This window comes from Sardina pilchardus, chromosome 17, assembly GCF_963854185.1.
Source record: "Sardina pilchardus chromosome 17, fSarPil1.1, whole genome shotgun sequence".
Classification (NCBI taxonomy): Eukaryota; Metazoa; Chordata; class Actinopteri; order Clupeiformes; family Clupeidae; genus Sardina; species Sardina pilchardus.
Genome location: NC_085010.1, coordinates 29776849 through 29801937, shown reverse-complemented (window position 1 = coordinate 29801937; position 25089 = coordinate 29776849). Strand labels below are relative to the sequence as shown.

Below are 25089 nucleotides of genomic sequence, written 5' to 3'. Positions count from 1 at the left end.
TCTCTCTCTCTTTCTCTTTCTTTATCTCTCTCTCTCTGTCTTTCTCTCTCTCTCTTTCTGCTGTCTTTGTGTATGTGTCTGTGTCCATGTGTGTATGGGGGGAAATGTCTTGGTGTTTACTGGTTATTGATAGTTTTGATTAGAGATACTGTTGTGGCTTTGGTGTATTTGGTTGAAGAGGTGAGCTCTTGTGGTGTGTGGTGTGTTGGTATGGCATGATTAGGCTAGCTGATGAACACATTTGACTCTGGCAGGCATTTCCCTTCCTTTTTTGGGGGGCTGAAGTTGGGAGAGGATCCTGTTCTCTCTTAAGGAGCGTTCACTCATTACCTCTGGGCCTGGCTGGGTTTTGCCCACGACATCTGGTCTGAGCTCCTCACATGCATTTGATGTTGCGTTGTAGCCGGACTGAAGCATTGCTGTAAGGGATGACTGTAATTTCATTGTTAACAAATGTCATATGACTGTCTCACTTAAACATAAGGAATGGAACCTGACATTAGGCTTGTGATTCTTAGATATTTCCAGGGTCTGTTTATTATTGGTAGGTGGATACATTGTTGCAGACACCAAAAATATTGCGGTCCCTCAACTGTTCTTATTATTTCACTTTGTATTCTTCGCCTTTGTGTGTAAATCCACAGGTTTGTCGCGGAGATGTTGATTGTTGCTGAGTTTGATTGAGTTACTTGGTGTAAACGGCCATTAAAATCTGAAATGTCGGACCAGTTTGGGCCTGCAGTCAAACAAGGAGACCAAGATGCCCTCTCCGCTCGGACAAAAAAAAAAGGAGAATTAAAGCGAAGAAACACGAAATGTCCATTCACATTTCCCCTCCTTTGCTGAAGCCGCGGGAAGCTGATAGTGAAATGCCGCACAGTGCTGTCTGACCTTTGCTGGCGCGGCTCCTGCAGGTATTACCGGCGGAATGTAAATTGAAGCCGCTCTCCTCCCTCCCTAATAAGCGTGACTGGGGCGGCGGCCGCGTTGCACATCGTTTGCACACGCGAGCACTGGCGAAGACGGGTCTTGTGGACCGCGGGGTGGACGAGCGTCTAGAATGACCCCAGACGCTCTGAGGGCCAGACGTTCAGTCCGTTACCGTTAACTGGGACCTTTCTAAGAATAGCTCGATGTGGCCTGGCGTGGCATCTGTGCTCGTGGTGTCTTGCATTCGACAAACCATCCAACACGGGGATGAGGAGTGATGTGTGTGTTTAGTAGCCGAGTGCTCTCCTGATCAGGGGAATGTAGGATAACAGGGAGCTCACTGTGTGTGTGTGTGTGTGTGTGTGTGTGTGTGTGTGTGTGTGTGTGTGTGTGTGTGTGTGTCTAAAGCTGGAGAGAAAGGGGGAAGGGGCCGAGGGAAATTGAATTGGTGGGTTGTGCATGAGCGTGAGCCTGTCATTTTCCTTCAAGGTGACTGAAGGGAGGATATTGGCGGCGCAGTCTTCCCACTGATTAGAGATGTGTGTGTTGGTCCGCCGTATACCGGCGCCATCACACGTTCTATCACACTGCTTGTACTCACCAGTGTTGTTAATGAACAGACCTTTCTAAAAATTGAATGTCTGTCTCTCGCCGTTTAAATGCAAAGGCTTCACAGCACTGTGACATCTTGAGGTGCTAATTGAAGCTGTTTATTTGCGAGTCTGCTCATTTCGCGTGTCTTGTGTTGTCATTGTGGTTATTCCTGATGGAAATTGGTGTCTTTTCAAGGTAGTTTTAGCAGAGTTGTTGCTCTTAGTTCATCCCAATAAAATGTTATGGAAGGGAACTTGGGGGGCTTACTCTTTTGTGCTGTAACTTCACACTGTAGGTCACATTCACTTTCCAAAAATTGTACTTCCAACGGGCGCCTCTAGCCAGGAGCGCAGAACCAGAGTATCAATTCTAAGATGTTTCTCTCAGGGTGTGCATCTGGACGCAGCCTCCTCAGTCAAACATTTACACTACCGTTGGACTGAAAGCCCATGCCCTCATCACCCAGGCTGGTTGTTTGCAAACAGTTTAAACCAAACACTTCTTTCCGTCACAGTCCCCTCATATGTCAAGATGATATTTATGAAGTTATATGCTCCCGTCCAATCTAACACTTGGCCTTAAGCAGTTTGGACCAAATGAGTCCTATCTGTTCTGCTACACTTGAGTTTCCCCTCTGTGTGCAAATGATGATGGTGCTGCGCGGCGGCTAAGGAGTCCCGCTAGTCTGCCAAGGCGCTGCGCTCCTGTAGTAGCATTATGTAGGTCAGTGTGCTAAGCTCTTTGTTTCGCCTGCCCTTGCTGCCCCCTCGCTCGGCTCGGCTCTGCTCTGCTCTGGCTGGCCGTGCCCTCACCTCGCGTATCGATACTGCGATCAGTGATTCTGGAATGCTAACGCTAACTAGACTCCAGAGGTATGACGTGAGAGCTGTTGCTGTTTGAAACACTTTACTCCTGGATCTTTTCTCTGTATCATCTCAGTGAGTGGTAACTGTTGCTGTGTCTGTGTCTGTGTCTGGGTTGGGCTCACAAATGGGGCTTGCGTGTTCTCTTTAGCTGGTCATATGTGTTGACAGTGACTCAGTGTTCCCCCTCTCTCTCCTCTGCCTTCCCCTACAGCTACTTAGAAAAGTATGAGAAAGTCCACCACTTCGGTGAAGACGACGAAGAGGTCCAGCCGGGCAACCCCAAACCATCTCTTCCAATTGGTGCAATACCCTGCTCTTACAACTACCAGCAACACTCTGTATCAGGTAAGCTGGCTTCTCTTCCTCTCTCTCCGCTCGCACAGATGTTCACTCTCAGCCTCTCTCCCACACACACACACACACACACACACACACGTACGTCGCTCCGCTCACAGTGGCCCCTCTCCTCGAGGCCCCTCTCAGCTGTCGGCGTGTTAAGCTTGAGGGTCCTGTTTCATTTGGTGGAACATACACAAGTGATGTCATGGTGAGGTAATGGCAAGCGCTCCACATGGCGACAGATAAAGCCGGGGAGGCTTGTCCAGAACAGCATGTGTCCCCTCTCTCCGTCTCTCAGATCCGACCCGCAGAACAACCTCGGAGAGAACAAACAGGATGCTTCCTCTTCACACAGCATGGGGCTCATGTGCTCGCACATCTTTGATATTGTTGGGTGTGTTAAGCATGCCGGGGCCTCCGTCTCTCTCTCCCCCTCACTCTTTCTCTCTCTCTCTCTCTCTCTTTCTCTCTCTCCCCCTCACTCTTTCTCTCTCTCCCCCTCACTCTTTCTCTCTCTCTCTCTCTTTCTCTCTCTCTCTCTCTCTCTCTCTCCGTCTCTCTCTCCCCCTCACTCTTTCTCTTTCTCTCTCTCTCTCTCTCTCTCTTTCTTTCTCTCTCTCTCTCTCTCTCTCTCTCTCTCTCTCACACACACACATTCTCTCTCAAGGACTTGTCTCTGTGTCTAGCTCTCTCTCTCTCCCTCTCCAAAAGAATGATCGGTAAAGTGTGTGTTTGGAGGGCACTGGCCTCTTATGAGCTGGCAAATAAGTGTAGATCGGGGATGTGTGTCCTCGTTCGCCAGAGCAGAATTAGTCATGTTACAGGGCAGCGGTGATCTCCTTTGTGCTCCTTGCAGTACCCTTGGTGCCAGACTTCAACTGAAATGCCTGTGGCCCAACTCAAAGTGACTTTTCTTTTCTTTTTCTTTTTCTTTTTTTTTTCCGTTTCAAGGCAAGATGTCAGTAACAACAGCTTAATGCATGAATTTCCCGCCCGGACCAGTCAGTGTAAATAAATGACTTGCAGAACTGGAATTGTGCCGGCTGTGTTTTTTTTTTTTCTCTCTCTCTCAGTTGTCTGACACCTGTCGGCATTCTTGCAGAGAGTAAACACTGCTGAAGGGCTAATGGTATTGTCTGCTAACCGCACACGCCGTTAGGGCGAATGAACAGGCTTCGCTCCGCGGCGAACCCTGTCAAGTGTCTTTCTAAGCAAGAGTGCATGAAATATTGATTGGGTAACAATTTAGGGGCTGCTGCAAGCCCTTAGGAACATTTGCAGTGGCCTGAGGTTGGTGCACGGAGCACCCAGATGCATGACCATTAAAAGGCTTCTGTTTGACCCTGTTTGATCCCGCAGAGTTGCCTTTAATGTCAGGAATTTGCAGGAAACTCACACCAAGGCCTTAATGCCCTGGCTTGAGCTCTGCCCCAACAATGGTGCAATCTCGCTCTGTGTAAGGCTTAGAGACACAGCCAAGGCACTTGGGTTACCTGGTTTGCACTTGGCCCATTGTGTAGCATGCTGCATGGCTGACCCATTTCACAACTGATCGGCCCTGTGTCTGTCTGTCTGTCTCTCGCATGCAGATGCATGCAGATATGAAAGTGGAAAGGGATTGGCGTAGGTGTAAACTGTGCAGCCACTTGCTTTGCCTATGTCCACAAAGGATCTGTTCCTAGTAAGGATAGCGGTCTGCTTCAGCCACTAGACCACCTATTTCCGCTGCCCTGCCGACTAAAGCGGAGGCAGCGGTCAAATTCCTTGAAAGTGGTGCTGGAATTCACTCAAAACCAGCAACGGTCTCTATTCAAATACGGTCAGGCCTCGGCAACTAACAGATGCCGTAAACTATGCCATGATGATGATGAGTTTAAATCAGGCCACAAACCTCAATTGTGTGAGATGCACTTAATCATTTTAACTCTATGATTATTAGTCAGTAATGTATCTAGTATAACCCAATTGTAACCACTAAAACTATGCACACCTATGAGGTCTAAAAATGGACACACTTGTGTATAAGTGTTTTTCCTAAAGTTTGAGTAGTGTTCAACAGGCATTAGGTGGTTGTGTTTTGCTGGAGCAACTACCAGATGTAGAGCCTGAGATGAAGAGAGGTGACGGAGAGAACGGAGGGAATGGCCAATTACTAGGAAGGGCAGGCCTAGTTCTCCTTCTCCGGTGTAGGTGAAGATTCTGGACAGTCTTCTATTCAGAATCGGTTCCCTTTCCAACGGACCACAGAAAAGAAAAGAACACTCACGCTGGCTAAAGTCGGGGTACTTCAGCGCAGGAAACTGAACTGGTGATGTAACACTGCTGCATCATTAGAATGTAGTGTTTCTTTCTTCTTTTTTTTTTTGATTCTATTCCAATGTGAATTGCACTTACCATTTCAATAGCAGAATTCCATCTGACAGCCCTCACTGGTGTGTGTGTGTGTGTGTGTGTGTGTGTCAGCGTCAGCGCTGTGGTGTCACTCTCCCTCTGGCAGAGTCAAAAGTGTGTTTCGCCAGCTTCGTGGTGAGGAAGAGGCAAACGTGTGTGTGTGTGTGTGTGTGAGAGAGCTAGTGACTCACCACAAGATGTGTAATAGCGCGTAACCATGGCTCCGCGTTGGGTCAGGACGGGTTTGGAGCCGGGCCAGCACACTTACACTCTGTGCCACCACCACAGAGTGCGGGGGCGACGGGGAGGGCTCCACTCGCACGTGTGTGTGTGTGAGAGAGAGAGAGAGTGAGGGCGGGAGAGAGAGAGAGAACGAGAGAGAGGGAGCGCGGGAGAGAGAGAACGAGAGAGAGAGGGAGAGCGGGCTTTCCTGCCCTGCACGCGGCAGACTTGCAGCGTTGCTACTTCTTTTCATACGCGGACATTTGAAAACGCTTTGCCGTTTCAGCTGCGGCGGCTATTCACCAGACACGGCCATGCGTTGTAGCAATGCTCCGCACACGCTCCACACACGTTCCCTTCCACAAACTCCCCAGACTCACTCAATCACGCTCACACACACACACACATACACACAGTCACACACACACACACACACACACACACACACACACACACACACACACACACACACACACACACACACACACACACACACACACACACACACACACACACACACACACACACACACACACACACACACAGTCAGTCAGTCAGTCTGTCTCCCACCAAAGCACCTCCTACACCACTGAGGGAGCACGCTCTCGGCGCCTCTCGCACTCCCGTGGAGGTTTCACAATCTGTCTCCCGGCCGACGGCTAGTTACTACGCGCTCCCCCAAGGCTTGGCGCCGCCTCCGTTCCCGCTCGCCGCCGGCCGCGTTCGAGCCGACCACCGCGCTTGACTGACACATTCGGGCTAAAACCCCGCCGCGGTGAAGGAGAGCGATATTACACAGCACATTCAAGGCTCCCAGTCAGACTTGAATGTACCGCAAGGTGCTGCCCCCCCTCCTAAAAGTCATGCTTGTTTTCATGTCCACGTGCTCTCAGCAGCCCTGCTGTTTCACTTCCGTCCCCAGCTCCAACGATTCTCGCACATCAGCACGGCACAGTAGCTGGCTATTCCCAGGTGTGTTAATTGTTTTGCGCTTGACAAATGGCCTTATTGTTTCCCTTTTTTTTCTCCTCTTTGCCTTTGCAGACTATCTCCGCCAAAGCTATGGCCTGTCCACGGACTTTGTGGCGCCGTCCGACTACAACAAGCTGGTGCTGTCCCTGCTGTCGGGCCTGCCCAACGAGGTGGACTTTGCCATCAACGTGTGCACGCTGCTGTCCAACGAGAGCAAGCACGCCATGCAGCTGGAGAAGGAGCCCAAGCTGGTCACGCTGCTGCTGGCCCACACCGGCGTCTTCGACGACTGTACGTACAGCCCCCTAGATACGCACGCACACACACACACACACACATACATACATACATACATACATACATACATACACTCACACACACACATACATACACACACTCACACACACACACACACACATACACTCACACACACACACATACAGTACACACACACACACACACATACAGTACACACACACACACGTACAGTACACACACACACACACACACACACACACTCACCCACCCACTCATTCTCTCTCTCTCTCACACACACACACACACACACACAGACGGACAGTGTTTAAGACAAGGATTCTCAATAGGTGCATCTCGTGGTCAAAGTCTTCTATACTGGCACAAGCTCAACACTAATTGCACACAGACACACACAGACACACACACTCTTGCACCACACGGCCATGGTATGGTGCTGTATTGTCAGTGTGTAAACCACAAACATGTGCTCATACCCAAACCCATATGTTTGTACATGACATGCAGCACTTTTAGTAAGTGTTGCCTGTGATTTGTTGGTCTTTGCTGGCAGTCATGGTAGGACAGAGGAGAAAGTGAGGAGCGACTGACTCAACAGCAATGAAAAGAACATTAGATGGACACAATGCTAGAATATTCAGAGAAATGGTGTGTGTGTGTGTGTGTGTGTGTGTGTGTGTGTGTGTGTGTGTGTGTGTGTGTGTGTGTGTGTGTGTGTGTGTGTGTGTGTGTGTGTGTGTGTGTGTGTGTGTGTGTGTGTGTTGGATGTTAATGCTTAGAGCACCCTCCAGTGCATCCTTGTGTTTATGACCCAGTCACACCCATAATGCACTTTGGCAGCTTTTGATTTTGCCCTGTGTGTATGTTTGATGTTGCTGTTTGGGGATTGATTTGCATAGACTCACCACACACCTACTGTGAGTTTCATACATAAACAATGTTTTTTTTGTTGTAATGTACCCAGTACATTACGTGCGAGCATGCATGCATGCATGCATGCGTGTGTGTGTGCATGTGTGTGTGCGGGCGTGTGTAGTGCTTATGCAAATCCCAATGTATGCCCTCGTCTGTCTGCTTGGCTGAGTGTTGTGGTTTTGTTACTGGAAGCCCTCTGTTTCCATGGAGATCCTGGGGTGCTACCTCCCAGGTAGATTGAGTCGGTTATCCCCAGTTTGAATGGGAGCAGGTGCTGCTGATTGCACAGAGTGCAGGCTGTACTTAATCACTTCAACTGTAATGTTTGTTCCAACCAGATGCAGCTAGAGCACAGCCCACTGCAAACTACTTGTGTGTGTGTGTGTGTGTGTGTGTGTGTTCTGTGCAGTGGATTACATGCCTTTTTGATATTGCATGATCCACTCTGCCGGCTTTGTTTGTTTTCGCATACTACAAGCTGCATTGTGTGGCTTAAGTCTTGGGATACTTTTCTGCAGTCACTGCACTTCATGCACTGCGAGGATGAAATATGAGATGTGAATGCAAAGTGCAGCTTTTTTTTTGTTGTTTTGTGTTTTCTTTTTTTTTCTTTTTTTTTTTTCCAGGAGAGCTGCTCATAGTTTTCTTAAAGTGGAAGTACTTCAGCTCTTGGCGGGAGCCTTGCCAGAGAGGTGCTTATGTTGCTACACTTCCTGTCGCTCAACTGGGGAAAAGTGTTTTTTTTTTTTTTTGCAGGTTCTGGTTTACTAGTTACACACACTTTTCGGGGCCAAAAAGGGGGGCTATGGGAAACGTATGCATACGCGTGTTAAAACCTCCGCATGAGCGCATCACGAGCAGCAAGATTCAGTCCGGGGCGTTTGTTGTGCTTTTCCAGATCTTTAGCCTCATATGTTCTAATAGCCCTAACATATGCTCAGCACCCCCTGCAGACCCACAGCCAATGCCCTTCAGCCCCCCCCCCCCCCCCCCCCCCATCCTGTGAAAATATCACGGCTGCCCTTTTCCTTTTACTGCGACTACATTCCCGTGTTCTCCCGCCGCAGTGCTTTAAGTAGCAGCAGTTGGTGCCCACCATGGGAGAGCAGCGCGTCTGGTTTCCTTGTGGGAACGACTGGCTGCGCGTTTGCCCCCGCGAGGCGAGCCGAGGCCAGCTCTCCGTGTGTGTGTGTGTGTGTGTGTGTGTGTGTGTGTGTGTGTGTGTGTGTGTGTGTGTGTGTGTGTGTGTGTGTGTGTGTGTGTGTGTGTGTGTGTGTGTGTGTGTGTGTGTGTGTGTGTGTGTGTGTGTGTGTGTGTGTGTGTGTGTGTGTGTGAGGTGGTGGCCCCGGTGTGCTGTGCGCGCGCGCTCGTGTTATTGTGTGTGTCGGTGTTCCTGTCACGGCCAACAGGTGCCGGCGCCCCGACCTGCCTGCTGCTCCAGTTGCGGCGTTGTTTTGATCGTGTGTGTGTGTGTGTCTGTCTTGACACGCGGCACTACCGCCGCTGCTGGCAGTGGGAGTCAGAGCTCGGAGCGCCCGTCACACAAAGCCGGCTTCCTGTGCACCTGTGCGAGCGGCTAGCAAAACTCGCCCGCTTCTGCTGCTGCTGCTGCCAGTGCCTGAGGTTTCCCCCCCGTTGCCAGGCGTGTGTGTGTGTGTGTTTGTACGTGCTGCACTGTTCCGCCCAGGATTCTCCTCGCACAGAGCCACATTCCAACATTCCTAGTGTCGACGCGACGGCGTACTTGTTATCGATTAGCGCCCAGCGCAATACTCGCTACTAGACCAGCTCTCCCACTGTACTGTATGTCACTCAATAAGCGCCCGTCGGCTACAGCAGCAGCAGCAGCAGCAGCACACACAGAGCTACACCTCACACACTACTACCGAGCTGACTGAACACAAGCCGGTGTGTGTGTGTGTCGGGTCTTCAGCTGTGAACGTTCGCCGTGTTTGTTTGTTTCGCTTTTCTTTTTTTTTTTTTTTTTTCGGGGGCCGTGTGTTGAGGCGCTGAATGGCTAAGCAGTCAGGCGTGAGAATCTCTAATGTGTGTCTGAATGGGACCTCGCGCCGTTGGTGCTGCGCTCACAGCGTGCGAGTGTGTGTGTGTGTGTGTGTGTGCGCGAGAGAGAGAGAGAGTGTGTGTGTGGGTCTATGTCTGTGGGCATCGGCTCTCGTGCTGTTTAAGCGAGGCTATTTCCATCCCGGCGAATATAGGACACTTACAGTACGTGGAAGCTGCCGCGGTTGACCTTCCAAAGGGCAGCGCGAGCATCTGCACTCCACAGCCATGCGTGTTGTAATTAAACACCAAAACATCCAAAACGGGAGGAGAGGCCGCCACATGTGCACCGCTTGCACCGCTCCCGCTTTTAAAAACGCGAGCCTTGTTAGGGGCCTGATTGATTAGCTCTTAGGTCTTCTCCCCTGCTCTCTCTCTTTCTTTCTTTCTTTCTTTCTGCCTTTCTCTCTCTCTCTCTCTCTCTCTCTCTCCCTTGGCACTGACCCCTGAGTGGGAGTCTGTTGGCAGACAGGTAGGCCACATTCACATTCACATTCACAGAAGTGCCCACTGTGTGGATTTCACTCGCAACAGCCAGCGGTCTACTTAACAGATCTGGCAAAACCGCAAGGGGGAAAAAGAAGCAGAAGTGGAAGAGACTAAAAAAGGAGCGCAGGTGTGCGATGGGCTCGGGGTTTTTCTCGCTGGAATCTCTCAGCGGAGTCGTCGGCCCGAACCGCCACTGAACTCGGCCTTGTGCCTCCGTTTGTGTGTGTTTGCTGCGGAGACGTGATTTGCAGGGAGGTGATTTAAAGAGATGGACAGGCATGCTGAGTGCTAACAGCTGCTCGGCTTGTTCCTGCAAGAAGGGCCTTGTCCTAGTTTGCTAGTCTTGTTTGGGCTGCATCGGAGTTGTTTGGTGGAGTTTTCCGGCAGTTTTGGCTTGATAGAAGTAGGCAGGCATTAGAATGGATACCTGCCTGCCTGGCAGCAGGGTTGAAAAGGTGTTTAAAAGCAGCAGCACTAAACTGATGAATTAGCTCGTACTCTGTCAGGAGTCATGCAACAGTGCCCATTTTCTTAATTAACAATTAAATGTGTGCGTTGTTTTGACTCCATAAGCGCACACCCTTTTTTGACTGAAGTGTGTATGTGTGTGTTTTGTTTCTCATGCAGCGTTAGGGAGCTTCTCTGCCGTGTTTGGGGTGGATTGGAAGGAGAAGACATCTCGGGACTTTAACAAGGTAAGATAAACCAGCCAGCAGCAGGAAAACATGTATTTTTAATTATTTATATCGGCCCTTTGCTTTTTGGATGTGTGAAAAAGCCATATTGTCAGGGGAATGTGTTTTTATAGATTTCCCAAAGCTGCGCTATTTTCTCCGGCTGGAGTCTTATCTGACTGTTCTGTCTTCCACAGTTCTGGAAGGATGTCATAGAGGACTCAGAAGTACGAGATCTCATCTCGGACAACAGAAGCACCCCCTCACCAGGTCTGTATTCTTGGGTCAAAAAAAGAACATTTTGTTCCTTTCCTTTATGTACGAGGTGCTACATTTATTGTAAGAATAGGGAAGCCACCATATGAATTTAAAGATACTTTCTTGCATTTCTTATCCAATACACTAGCGCACCAATACACTAATCTAATAATCCACTTCAGTCAAAGTCAGCAAATTACTCCTCACTGTCCTCAAGCTGTCTGTTCTGTGGACTCTAAGTAGGAAGCAAACATAGTGGCATCCAATACACAAACAGTTACAGCCAATCAACACCATGCCTGGAAGGGAGGGGTGTAATTTGATTTAATAAAATAAATGCCAAAACTCCTTTGCCAGAATCGCACTACATCCTCCTAACATTGTTTTAAAGAAGACTGTAACAGCTTGAAGGCTCATCATCAAGTTTATTCATTCTCTCTTCCTCCTTCTTCTCTTCCTCCTCCTCCTCTTTCTCCTCCTCCTCCTCCTGCTCCTCCTCCTCATCCTCTCCCTCCTCCTGCTCTTTCTCCTCTTCCTCTTCCTCTTCCTCCTGCTCCTTCTCCTTCTCCTTCTCCTTCTCCTCCTCCTCTTCCTCTTCCTCTTCCTCCCCCTCCTCCTCCTCCTCTCCCTCCTCTCCCTTCTCCTCCTCCTCTTCCTCCTACTCCTCTCCCTTCTCTTCCTCCTCCTCCTCCTCCTCTTCCTCTCCCTTCTCCTCCTCCTCCTCTCCCTCCTCTCCCTCCTCCTCCTCCTCCTCCTCCTCATCCTCTCCCTCTGCTCCCTTCTCCTCCTCCTCCTCCTCCTGCTCCTTCTCCTCCTCCTCCTCCTCCTCCTCTTCTTCTTCCTCCTCCTCTTCCTCCCCCTCCTCCTCCCCCTCCTCCTCCTCCTCCTCTCCCTCCTCTCCCTCCTCCTCTTCCTCCTCCTCCTCCTCCTCCTCCTCCTCCTCCTCCTCCTCTCAGACGTGGAGCATGTGGAGGAGCGGCGGCGGCGGCGGCAGGAGGCTCTGTTCCACCCCGCGCGTGCCCCGGGGCTGGGCGACGCCGAGGGCCAGCGCGTCCTGCAGGTGGCGCTCATCCTGCGCAACCTGTCCTTCGAGGAGGCCAACGTCAAGCTGCTGGCCACCAACCGCACCTGCCTGCGCTTCCTGCTGCTCTGCGCCCACTGCACCTTCGTCTCGCTGCGCCAGCTCGGCCTCGACACGCTGGGCAACGTCGCCGGAGAGGTACGATGTGTGTGTGTGTGTGTGGGGGTGTGTGTGTGGGGGTGTGTGTGTGGGGGTGTGTGTGTGGGGGTGTGTGTGTGGGGGTGTGTGTGTGGGGGTGTGTGTGTGGGGGTGTGTGTGTGTGTGTGTGTGTGTGTGTGTGTGTGTGTGTGTGTGTGTGTGTGTGTGTGTGTGTGTGTGTGTGTGTGGTCCATACATCCATCTTTCGTGGCAGGACTCACTCTTCTGACGTCATAACTCAGCTGTGTTTTTAAAATGTGATTTTGACAGAAATGGCTATAAATGTTACTGTATTGCAATTATAGTAATACGTTTAATGGTAATTATATCTTCACTGAGTTATCTAACCATTATCCAATAAATAATAATAAAAGTTTTAAGTTAACATACACACTTTAAGCGGTGCTTATGGCTGTTTACCACTCTTGCCTCATTTTGGGAGCCTCATTACAGGCGGTGTCTGGCCTGAAGGCAAATCCGTTGTTTTCTCAAATCTGGCCTTTTGAGACTTGAGATTGTGACACTTGTGGCGTACAAGCGATGAGATCAGCTTTGTTTGTCCAGTTATCGCTGACCTAAGTGCATCGATTGCTCTGGCCATGATATGGACATAACTGTGTAGAGACGCTGGTGACAGATTTCCAACATGGTGGCACGAGAAAAGGATTTGGTGTCATGCGTTTGGTTGCAAGTGACCGAATAGAGGGTTTTGCAATTTCAGTGGCCAGAGCGTCTGGACTGAGACTCATCTGTTGTAATCTGATTGGAGTCACATTTCAAACCACCTCCAAATATTGTTTAGATCCAATTAGCAAGAGTTCATTTTTTTTCAACCTGAATGCAATCTGGATATGCCAAAAAAACTGAAACAGATTTGGCCTGGCAGTCAGAGGAAGGCTTTAAGTGCCTGAGTCTGGTCTCAGATCATCTGGATGGTGAGGAGGTTTGAGTGTCAGCGTGACTCGTGAGGGTTGTGTGGTTTGGGCTCCAATGGAAAGCTGCATCTCTGTGGCACTGAGGGCTCTATGTAAACCGATAGTTTTGCAAGTGCAGTGTGTATGAGTGTGTTTTTTTTTTTTCCTTCAAGTATCCATGTAACTTTGTACCGTGTAGTACTTCACTGGCCGGTACAACCTTGAAGGGTCTGTCCACCCACACGCTGTATCTGTCCTGAACCTGTATGGTTAGAGGCCGTTTGCCACTGATCGTACATCGTATTTCTTTTATTCAGTTTTTAGATGATGCGCTTCAGTAGCCTTGGCATGTCAAGGGCTTTTTATTTATTTATTTATTTTTTTGTACGACTTTTTCTAACTCTGTTTTATTCCTTCGCTCTGTAGCTCCAGCTGGATCCAGTGGATTTTCGGACAACCCACCTAATGTTCCACACCATCACCAAATGCTTGATGTCCAGGGACCGGTTCCTGAAAATGAGAGGTCAGTATCCACCTCAACATGGCGCCGTCTGTAACGTTTGAGGAAGGGCTTGTAAGGAAGCGGAGATAATATTTCCTGTGAACGCATTAAAGTCATCCCAAAGTCATCAATAGCCAATAATCAGTAATCATCAGTCATCAATAGCCCTGCGCTGACTCTCCTGGTTGTTTTCTTCCCCTCCCTCCCTCTTCCCTCAGCGATGGAGATCCTGGGGAACCTGAGCAAGGCGGAGGACAACGGCGTGCTGATCTGCGAGTACGTGGACCAGGACTCGTACCGCGAGGTGATCAGCCTGCTCACGCTGCCCGACGTCATGCTCCTCATCTCCTCGCTGGAGGTGCTCTACCAGCTCACCGAGCTCGGCGAGGTCACCTGCTCAAAGATCTCCTCCGTGGAGAGGAGTATAGGTACGTACGTCGTCATGGTAACCCGCAGCAAAAGCTGGTCTAGTGTGTGCCGTCTCGGGGCTCGGACACCAGAGGCAACCCCCAACTCCCCCCCGCCGGTGCCACATGAGGGATGTGTTTATGTGACTTTTTTTTTTTTTTCCTCCTCTCTCCCTAAAGGTCATCGCATGATAAAAGCACTTTAAAATGGCCACCCCAGAAATAGAAGTCTCACATGTCCAGTTATGTGGGAGACGATGCTTATGTGTAGTGACTCATGCAAAGTGTTTGCCGAGGGTGGCATCACCTGGATATTTTAAGTCTCTGATGGGTTTTTTTTTTTTTTTTACTAGTCTTTATGGAGTTTTTTTTTTGTTTTTTTTGCCCCGGTCTTCACCATGTGAATGACCTGCCTCTTAGCGATTCTGTTTTAATGCACCTTACGGCTGCTTGGGTTGAAGCTTAATTGACTCTCCCTTGCTGTCTTTGGGGAATCAATTATTCCGACCTCCGTTTCTAAGGCACGCCTGGCCAGACATAATAAATTACTGCTCCGTCGCAGTCCCCTGTGCGAGGCCAGTTGTTAGTTGGACCATTTGAAGGTTCCCTGCAGCTCCTGTGAACGTTACTTTACTTGATTCATTTTATTTTTGATTAAGTTAATGAATTTGAGCGGTTAATGCGGTTAGTGGTCCTTTGGCGTTTTGCACTGTTGTATCATAATAAAGTGTTTTATGTTTACATGCGTTTCGTCCATTACAGACCTGCTTGTACGGCTAGTGTCCATTGATCTGCACACGTTTGGCCCCGACGCGCTGACCGCGGTCAAGCTGATCGAGCACCAGGCGTCCAGCAGCCAGGTGGCAGAGGTGCGGCCGCAGCTCGTCGAGCACGTCGCTCCCCCCATGCAGGGCCCACCTGGACCAGGTGAGTGTGTGTGTGTCTTTGTGCACCTGTACCAGGTGAGTGTGGCGGGTAAACCCCCATGTAAGCCTGACTCATGGTGTGGCAGGTCTTATGTCATCATTGGCACTCTCACGCATGGGAAAAGTGTCGGCTAATTTCATCATTGCTTCAGCACTGCCACCTGATGGACACAATGTGGTATTGCACTCGGCACATACAAGGGTGTAATTTTTGCCGAGCTCAGCAAGATCACAGTGATTGGACTTGGGAGAGTGCAAGTTGGCATATTAAGCGGAGATGTTCAGAGAAAGTTGAATAATTAATAACCTTTTTGTACCATCCATGCATTTGTTAATCTTTCATTTTTCATCTTGTTCACTCTTCACAGCACCAAGAGTCCCTGTTCAGTCGACTCCTCCTCCTGGTATCGTGGAGCTAGATGGGGAGAAGTTCACTCTGCAGTGGTGAGTAGTTTACATTCAACGCATTCACTTGAGGAAAATGTTTTGTTTGTTGATGTTATTGTCTGACACAATGATTAGCATGTTTATTGTCAGTAACTGATAGTAGCATTCAAGTAGTAGGTGTAGTAGTCTTTTAGATCTGGTAACATTTCCCTTTTGTTCCCATTTGGGAGACTAACATTTTTCTGTTTGATATTAAAGCAATTTAGTCATGGTAGGGGTGTGCGATATGGATAATGATATTAAAATAATAACAATTGTGATTTTGATAATGACGATAATTGGTCAATATCCTTGAGAAATGTGTTTTTAAAAGTCTTGAGTTGCTTACAGCTCATTATTTCTGCATGATTAATATAATAATCAATAACATGTGATTTTTCAACCAAATCAACCAATGCTTTGTCACATTTCCAATTCTGCCCTACTCCTGTATGCGGCATGGTTTAGCCTGCTACGTTAGATGAGCAAATTGACGAGTGTCCCACGAGAAGGTCTGCAGCTGAAGTTCCTTGCAAACCTTTACTTGGGATTCACTCTATAACTAAAGACATACAGAGTATATCTCAGTTATTCCCATCGATTACATTTGATGTGCATTGATTTTTGATGAGCAATCATGTGGCATTAGCCTTCAAGTTTAAACAGAATTGAAATGAATCTGTTAGCTTGAGGCTAATATATAGGAGATTTTCTATAAAGATGCTAACCATTAGCATATTTGATTATAAATAATATATATATGATAATATAATATATATAAAAAATTGATATTTAAAGCAAGCTTCAGTATATTAACCAAAGGTCTACATAAGAATTCTTTGTTTACAATCATGAAACAACTGGCTATTAAAATACTTTTCTGGCCGTATAACACTATGTAGGACAAAAAAACATGACTAACTCAATCAATGGCACTTGAACTGAAGGCACAAAAAATAAACATTAACAGCATGTGACCACGTGGAGCCACTAGCAATCACTTGCTCTGCTGCAGCCAACGGCTTCTGTTCTCACTTCTGCTGTACGCACTTCCTGATCTAGTGAATGTATTGGGTTTCAATGCGTTTTTTTTTCAATTTTTTTCCTCCCGAAGTAATTTAATTAATCGACAATGTCTGCACATCGTTAAAGCAATAATCACAAGATTATGATATATATATATATACAGTATATTTATATGATTATATTATGATATCGCACACCCCTAAGTTATGGTTAATTACTCAGACACAGGTCTGAGACTCTGAATATATGTTAAATCTTCACATGTCCAGATAACTTTGTAATGTGCACTGCTTGGTCCACAGGCTGAATGCTCACTTTGAAGTGAACATGGAGGGCTCGGTCTCGAGGTCCGAGATGTACTCGGAGTACCTGGCCACCTGCAGCAAGATGGCCCGCAGCGGGATCCTCACCTCCACTGGCTTCTACAAGTGCTTGAGGTAATAAAGTCAAAGGCAGAATCTGCACCTCTAACCCTTCAGCAGTTACATGGCCCGACCGCCATGTCTGTTTGGAACAGCAATCTGCACGCAGTATGCATTTATTTAGTGAGATTGTCTGTAGATGAAGTGAATATTTGGACTCTTCATTAATTAAATTGTGGTGTGGCTGTTTCTTGCCTAAATGAAACGCAATTGAGAGTGAGACTGCTTGTGTGTGAGGCTGTGTCTACTCTTTCTGTGAACAGTTATCTCTGCACACATGGTTATGCAAATGCATTGTTGTAACCAAATGCTCTACCTATCAATCAGTCACACTATGTGAGTGGAGACGCTTAGTTAATCAGACAGTTGGTCTCACTGGTTAGTTATAGGAAAGCATTTGTTTTTCCAACATCTCCACTCGTCTTAAGGGTAAAGCACTGATTGACTGATAAACCGTGCCTCTTCACACCAGGACGATCTTCCCTAATCACGCGATCAAACGCATGGACGACGGCAAGATGAATACCCAGGCGCAGATCCACGTGGTTGGCATTCGGAGGCGATCCATCCCCCTCCCCATCCAGCTCTACTACCAGCAGCAGCCCAGCCCTGTGGCCGTGACCAAGCACGAGGCCCCTTCAGAACACCCACAGGCGCCCCCTACAGGTAAGGCAGTTAATTGCCAAATGTAAATACCAAGTGACAATGTTTGATGCCAAACATTGAAGCAGACAAGGAAGTTACAACACCTGCAGTACCTTCAATGTCCATCAGGGGCAGGCTCCAAGAGTGAGTCGATTTCCATATTAGACCCCCATGCGACCATGTCCAACTGCACAGCAGAAAAGAATACTTACAGCCTGGTCCAAAAATGGTTTGGACTGAAACAACAGTTTCCCTGTTCCAGCTGTGGGGGACTTGTTTTGTGAAATCATCTGTTGTAAATGGTAGATTCAATTTAAATTGCATTTGATATGAATGAGCTGAAAGTTTGAGACGATAAAAGCATTAATTGGATTTGGTTTGTAAATATTATGTTAGCAAGAAGTTGACACTGTAATATGCAATAATACAGTTACTGTAACAATACTAACAAACAATAATATCTGATGTGATTTATAAGTTGCTCATGAACTTGTGCCTGTGAGCTTACATCAGCTGGCATAACAAACATGGCTGTGCCCATGGCCTCCTAGTTCAACCTTCATACCCACTCTTCAGGTAATGTCACGGAGGGTTTGCCCACTTATTTACAGTCTATGGTAAATGCATGTAGTCCTTAGGCCATTTGGGTGCAGTGTGAAGTGCTACGAGAGACCAAATCTCTCTGACTTCCAGTAAGAAATGAGCGTTTGTGTTTTCCCTCACGAGTGTTTTGTCATTTTTACTCTCCTCTCTCAGGCCTCCACCCTGGCATGGGTGGGCAGTTTGTGCGGGCGCCAGTGCCCAGCCTTACCGCCAGCCAGGCAGCACCGCAGTTGGCCTACGCCGTGCAGGCCGCGCCACACTCGCACCCGCCACCAGCCGTGGCCGTTCCTCCCCCCCCACGCTTCCCGCCCGCCAACCCCTCCCCGCGGCCCGGCGACATCGTCAAGACGGCCATGATCCAGAGCTCCATCCCCATGGCGTCCGTGCCCCCCGGCATGGCCAACCACAGCGGGCTCCCCGCGCCCATGGCCTCCCAGCAGCCCCCGCAGCAGCTGCTGCACCACGCCCCCGTCACGCTCTTCCAGCAGGGCCCGCAGCAGGCCCACGTCTTCACGGGACGGGTCCAGGGCGTGGTTCCCCCGGGACCGGGCCAGCAGCAGCGTCTCCCGCCGCCCGGCGGAGCCTCCTCCCAGGAGTCGGTGGTCCTGGCCTCGCCGCCGCAGTTCGTCAGCTCGGCCTCCATCGTCGCCGGCGGCCAGGTGTTCACGGTGGCCGGCGTCCAGAACGCGCAGGGCTCCCGCGTCACCTTCCAGAACATCGCCCCGAAGCCTGCACCCAACCAGCAGCAGCAGCAGCTCCCTCAGCAACAACAACAACAACAACAACAACAGCAACAGCAGCAGCAGAACGTGGTCATCGTCAGCCCCAACCCGCAGCCCAACCCAGCGTTCGCCCCGGCCATCCACCAGATCGTGCTGACCAACCCCTCGGGCCTGCCCACGGCGCAGACCATCCAGCTGGCCGGGCAGCCGTCCAGCGCCTCCTCCTCCGCCCCTCCGGCCTCCTCACACTGCCCCCCGACCTCCAGCCCGCTGCCCCAGGTCATGGGCTCGCTCTCGCCCTCGGCCCAGGGCCCCCCTCCCACGGTCAGCCAGATGCTCTCCGTCAAGCGCCAGCAGCAGCAGCAGCACCTCCAGACGTACATCCCCCCGCCGCCTCCACCTCCCGGCCAGCCTACCTCCACGGAGTCCAGCCTGATCAAACAGTTACTGCTTCCAAAGCGCGGGCCCTCCACCCCCGGGGGGAAGCTCATCCTCCCCGCCCCGCAGGTCCCTGCTCCCAGCAGCACGCGGGCGCCCAGTCCGCAGGTGGTCTACCAGGTCTCCAGCAGCAGCAGCAGCAGCAGCAGTGGCGGGCAGAGCATGCCGCAGACTCAGCAGCAGCCGCAGCAGCCGCAGCAGCTGAACGTGCAGCTGGTCCAAAGCCCTCTGGCGTCGTCCGGCGGCGTCCAGACGGTGCCCATCTCCAACCTGCAGCTCCTGCCCGGCCAGCAGCTCATCTCCACCAGCACCGCCGCCCCGGCCGCCCTCCTGCAAGGGACGCCCGCCAACCAGGTCACGTTCACGGTAGTGCCAAACGCGGGCTTCCCCGCCACCACCGGGGTGGCCCAGGGCGTGCCGTCGCCGCTGACCACGCAGACGGGCCTGCCGGTCAGCGGGACCCCGCCTCCTCCGCCCAGCTCGGGGGGGCCGCCGCCGCTCCGCGCCGACAAGATCATCTGCCAAAAGGAGGAGGAGGCCAAAGACGCCACGGGGCTGCACGTGCACGAGCGCAAGATCGAGGTGGTGGAGAACTCCTCGCTGGGCGGCGAGGGCGCCGCGGCCAGCAACGGGGACGCGGCCGAGCCCCAGGGGAGCCCCGGAGGAGCCAAGCTGCTCAACGGGAGGAAGTGCGCCGCCGACTCCAGTCTACCTCCGTACCACTCAGGGAACAGCCAGCTGACCGGCGCTCAGGTCACCCAGGCTCTCAACGGCCCCGCCACGGAGGCCGCCGACAACAACAACGCCGCCGCCGGCGGCACCGGGAAGCTGAGCCCCCCCGCCGGGCCGACCCCGGACGCCCGCAAGCTCCTGGTCAACGGGGTCTGCGATTTCGACCGGGGGGACCTGGGCAAAAACATTCCAAATCACAAAGCTTCCAAACACGTGGGGAACGGGGAGGTGTCCGGCCCGGACTCTCTTCCTCCACCTCAGCAGGACACTGCCAAAGCAGAGCCGGCGGGGCGCGTGGCCAACGGGCCCAGGAGCGCGGTCCGCACCGCCGACATCTCCAACGGGCCCTCGGGCCAGAACTATGACGCCCCCTCCCCCCACCTGCGACTCCAGCAGCAGCAGCAGCAGCAGCCCCATCACCACCACCACCACCACCACTCGCCCCCCATCCTGCCGCCCCACGGGCCGGAGGGCCAGTCCCAGCCACAGCCACAGCCACAGCCAGCAAACGGAGCTAACGAGAGCCGGGCGCTCAAGCGGCCGGCGGACGACGGGGAGCGAGGGCCCCAGTCCGGCATCCCCAGCAAGGTGGGCGTGCGGATCGTCACCATCAGCGACCCCAACAACGCCGGCCACAGCGCCACCATGGTGGCCGTACCGGCCGGGGCCGACCCAAGCACAGTAGCAAAAGTAGCAATAGAGAACGCAGCGCAGCAGAAGCCCAGTCTGCCCTCCACGCAGCACGAGACGCCCCCTCAGGTAGGGCTACACACACACACACACACACACACACACACACACCCACACACACACGCACACACACACACACACACACACACACGCTCACACACACGCACGCACACACACATAAACACACACATAAACACACACACACACACACACCTTATTCCTACTGTTGCGCTCAGCCTTGTTGCTTGCGCTAACACTGACAGTTACCACACGTGCCATTGAAATTTAGTACCAGCTTAGTGCCAGCTAGGGGTGGCCTTGCTGAACCATGAAGGCGAACGTTCTGTCATTATCAATGTGTTGTTGTGTTATTAGAATCCATGGTTTCTATTTTGGCTTCTTTTTTTCTGAACAATAATAACAAATAGAATCCTACCCTAGAGCACTTTTTCTGATATGGATGTCCTACCACTTGTTTCATGTGTACTTTAAACAGTCATGAATAGAAGATAGACTCAGTAGGCAGCCTATAGGAACAAGACTGAGCCGAAGCTTTGAAGCATGCAGTGCACAGGAGAATGTTCAACACAAATTAAGTAACTTAACTACTTAGCCTATGCCTCAAATGGTGTGAATTCCCCTAACTTTCAGAGGGGCTTAACCCTTGTGGCCAATGCCTGTGTGTTTCTGTATTGGATTAGCTATTCATTTTGTTATGAGCCCGCTGTGAAAGCAACTCTTGGTGTGCCGATGTGGTCATTTTGGTACTTTCCTAGATGCCATGTCTCTGCTTATTTGTGTTCGTGATTTGAGGAAAGGGGGTTCTGCTTTTGGTAGTTGGCATGTGCATAAATTATGTGCAGTTTAACAGATGGCTCCTGCAGCCTGCTACTAAGACACAAGTATAGATTTAGCAAGCTGTTTATCAAATCAAACAAATTAAACTGAAGTTGAATGGGTTTGGGCTTACTTCGCCAGTTGTAGTGACTTGTTGATTATTAATCACAGTGGATTTTACACAGGGAGCTGACAGTTTCCTCTGAAATTCTTAGTACTAGCCCCCCCCCTCAGTGTTAACATGTTTTAAACTAAGGCAATGTAGGTCACAATAGAAAGTACAAATCTGGCAGAAAGTAACTCTGTTGAAAGTTGTTGAAATGAATCCTGCCAAGGTAATCGTTTGTTGCAAGTGCCACATTTTTCTGAACTTTCCAACATGTTTTACATTGCATCATTGCTGTAGCGTGGCAATCTTTATTTCTAAATTAAAAGCCGCGTTACCGACCTGGCTACTTACGAAGCTAACTCATGACCAGTCTTGGCTGCCTTATTGTGTAAGCCGATATGAATCACTCTGCAAAATCCATATGAAACGGCTTCATTTAACTCTGAAACATTTCTTGTCATATCTTTAAAAAAAAAAAAGATTCCATTGCCTAGATTCAGCGTGTGGGCTACAACTCCCCAGAGGTTCCAAACCACTGAATGAGACTGTAACTGCAGCTGAGGTTCAGTCTTAAACGCTCTGGTGTTGTTCTGTGGTCCTTCAGCAGTCGGTGTCGGCAGCTATGCCCGCGGCCCCCGCGGTGCCCCAACCCCTGCAGGGCAGCAGTGCCAGTCCCAGCCCGTCTCTGGAAGGCAAGCAGGCCACAGCGGTACCCCAGGAGCAGGTCCGGAAACCTGGCCAGAACTTCAAGTGTCTCTGGCAGTCCTGTAAACGGTGGGTGGTATGAGTTTTCACTCATAGTGGATATTCAGTCGATTGGGATCCACAGTTATATCATGACCTATTATATGGAAACCAAGGGAAATAGGTCTCTCTTGAGGGACCTGTCGTAGAAAATGCATGATGATAGTTGATCAACAATGCCTAAATTCATTGTTGTCCGCTTGTTCGAGTATGCGATCAACACACACAACCACTAAATAACCCTGATTGCAGCCTGTTGACTTTGGCCTGTAGCAAATGTTTTCTGTCAGAAAATATATATATATTATTTAAAATATACATTTTTGGCTTTAATCGCTGTGGATGACATGGTGGATCCTCCTGTGAAAACGAGATGTTTTTCCCCTGCCTTTTAAGGGCTATTTTAAGGGGCTGTTATATGACCAGACTCTCCCTGACCTCCCTGACCTTGAACCATATCTCTTCCGCAGGTGGTTTGAGACACCATCTCAGGTGTTCTACCATGCCGCCACTCTGCATGGCGGGAAGGAGGTGTACCCTGGGCAGTGCCTCTGGGAAGGCTGCGAACCCTTCCCACGGCAAAGACTATCTTTCATCACTCACTTACAGGCACGTTCATCTCCTCGTACCATGTCTCTGTTTCCTCCTGTCACTTTTAATTATTTTTCCTGCAGTTTGTTACCCGTTCACATTCCTTCTAAGGGTTTGCTGGCCTAGATTTGAGTCGGTCTTCAGATTTGCCCTCTAAATGTATTGGTTACGGCTGTCCACAGGACAAGCACTGCTCGAGGGACGCTCTAATCGCTGGCCTGAAACTGGAGGAGCAGAGGCAAGGCGGCAATCAGAACACTTCCAAGTATGTACCCCACTGTCCTGCTTTCTTTCCAAATGTTCTGTCCGTTTTAATCATGGCGCAATAAGAATGAAAGTTTATTGGCATTGTGTGTTCAAGTCACTAAGCGTGATTTAGTCTAGGTGAATTTGAAAGCTTTAACAAAAAAAAGGGGTGATTTTTACCGTCCCGGTCTGAATAATGAATGATCTGAGTGAAGTCGGATTTAAAGAGCCGAGTCGTGTAAAGAAAATTGATTTCTCAACATTTATTAGCCCTTGTCAGCAGAGCATTCCAAATGATTGCTTTTAGACAGGATAATCCCTTTCAGAAACCAGTGCTGTGTGACCGTATCGGTGTCAGCCGGTCTTTCTGCCATGTCTGGTTCTGGTGATAAACCATGTGCGCTTGTTAATGCACACGGTTCTCCTGGTTTTCAGCACCCCGGGGTTAACACTTCAGCAGTCCCCCAAGGGAACTTAAACGAGCTTGCCGACTGAGCGATTGCCGTTTCTCCACAGGTCTCCACCAGTGGCTGCCAGCAGTCCGACCCCACGAGCACAGAAAGCTATCGTCAATCACCCGAGTGCCGCCCTCATGGCACTGCGCAGGGGGTCACGGAACCTGGTCTTCAGGGACTTTACTGTACGTACAGTATATCGCCACGGTGCCCCTCACAGACCCCTCAATCGTTTAAATGTTAAAGTGAATAACCACGGTGCCCCTCACAGACCCCTCAATCGTTTAAATGTTCAAGTGAATAATTTGAGGACTCTCTCTTTTCTTACTTAGGATGACAAAGAGGGACCAATGACCAAACACATACGACTAACTGCTGCCTTAACATTAAAGAACGTCGCAAAGCATTCAGACGATGGGCGAAGGTAAGGATGCGGTTAATACTGAAATAAAAAACAGTTGTATTTAATCAACGCCCCTTAGCTGTTCGATTATACAGTATAAACCACGGCCTCTCGTGGCTTATTGCTTAAATAAAAAACGGTTGTATTTCATCATTTGTACATTGGTAACATGAAAAAGGAGGGACATTTAAATCCTCTATTGAGAATGTATAAATGTGAGATTCCATCCTGACACTTGTTTCTGTGTAGGTTGGTAAAACGACATGAGTGCCACCTGTCGGTCCTGGCGCTAAGCAACATGGAGGTCTCCACGACGCTTGCCAAATGCCTTTACGAACTGACTCACACCCTACAGGCTTGAGCCAAGCTGAATTCCCAAAAAAAATGTAAGGAAAAAAAAAAAAGAGGAAAACCACACTTCCCATACTGCTGGCGAACAAGTCTATCGTGGTGGCCATGTGGGGCAGAGCTTCCCAGGCCCCCGTCCTCCCCCCTTCCATTTCAGTTCTCAGTTTGCTTGGACCACCCCTACAATCACACCCATCTCTTCCCTCCCTCCTGCCCACCCCCACAAAAACAAACAAAAACAAAACAGAAAAGGAGAGAGAAAAAAAAAAAGAAAAAAAAAAACACAAACTGCCATGGGGTCTTCCACCAGCCACTCAGAAACCAGCCACCTGCTCCTCACTCTCCAATCAAGCCACCTTTCTACTCCCTGTCTCCAGATACGAGCACATTTTTTCTAATCCTGGATGAGTGGCGGCCCAGTTAAGGTTCTGGCTCTGGCGTGGGTGCAGGGTGGGGGGGGGGGGGTCAGGGTGCGGGGAGGGGGGTGGTGGTGCTGAGGGAGAGACACAGGGGATGGGTGGGGAACGGGGCAAAGGGGGTGGGTCGCAGGCGGACGACTGGCTAGATTGTTTTCTTTAGAACTTGATAGCTTGGTTTTTTTCTTACTTGAGCCGATTATATTTTCACTTATTTATTATTGAAATAAATACCAATATGATTAAATGAGTAAAAAATCTTGTAAATACTTGTGAATAAG

General features: G+C 50.0%; 1 protein-coding gene across 2 annotated transcripts in view; it reads left to right on the top strand.

The window, feature by feature from the left end:
* Positions 1 to 24836, top strand: part of arid2 (AT-rich interactive domain 2) — a 31670-nt gene extending 6834 nt beyond the window's left edge. The window contains exons 4-21 of one of the 2 annotated variants that reach the window (XM_062517975.1): positions 2602 to 2735; positions 6387 to 6605; positions 10683 to 10750; positions 10927 to 10999; positions 11944 to 12206; positions 13547 to 13643; positions 13841 to 14050; positions 14792 to 14956; positions 15324 to 15399; positions 16710 to 16844; positions 17302 to 17495; positions 18231 to 20728; positions 22213 to 22379; positions 22820 to 22958; positions 23123 to 23205; positions 23703 to 23826; positions 23974 to 24065; positions 24294 to 24836. In XM_062517975.1, coding sequence (XP_062373959.1) covers positions 2602 to 2735; positions 6387 to 6605; positions 10683 to 10750; positions 10927 to 10999; positions 11944 to 12206; positions 13547 to 13643; positions 13841 to 14050; positions 14792 to 14956; positions 15324 to 15399; positions 16710 to 16844; positions 17302 to 17495; positions 18231 to 20728; positions 22213 to 22379; positions 22820 to 22958; positions 23123 to 23205; positions 23703 to 23826; positions 23974 to 24065; positions 24294 to 24405 — 4849 coding nt within the window. In that variant the 3' untranslated portion in view covers positions 24406 to 24836. Of the gene's footprint in view, positions 1 to 2601; positions 2736 to 6386; positions 6606 to 10682; positions 10751 to 10926; positions 11000 to 11943; positions 12207 to 13546; positions 13644 to 13840; positions 14051 to 14791; positions 14957 to 15323; positions 15400 to 16709; positions 16845 to 17301; positions 17496 to 18230; positions 20729 to 22209; positions 22380 to 22819; positions 22959 to 23122; positions 23206 to 23702; positions 23827 to 23973; positions 24066 to 24293 lie in introns of both variants that reach the window. The other variant, XM_062517974.1, reaches the window with a different exon arrangement.
* Positions 24837 to 25089: the final 253 nt, after the last annotated feature.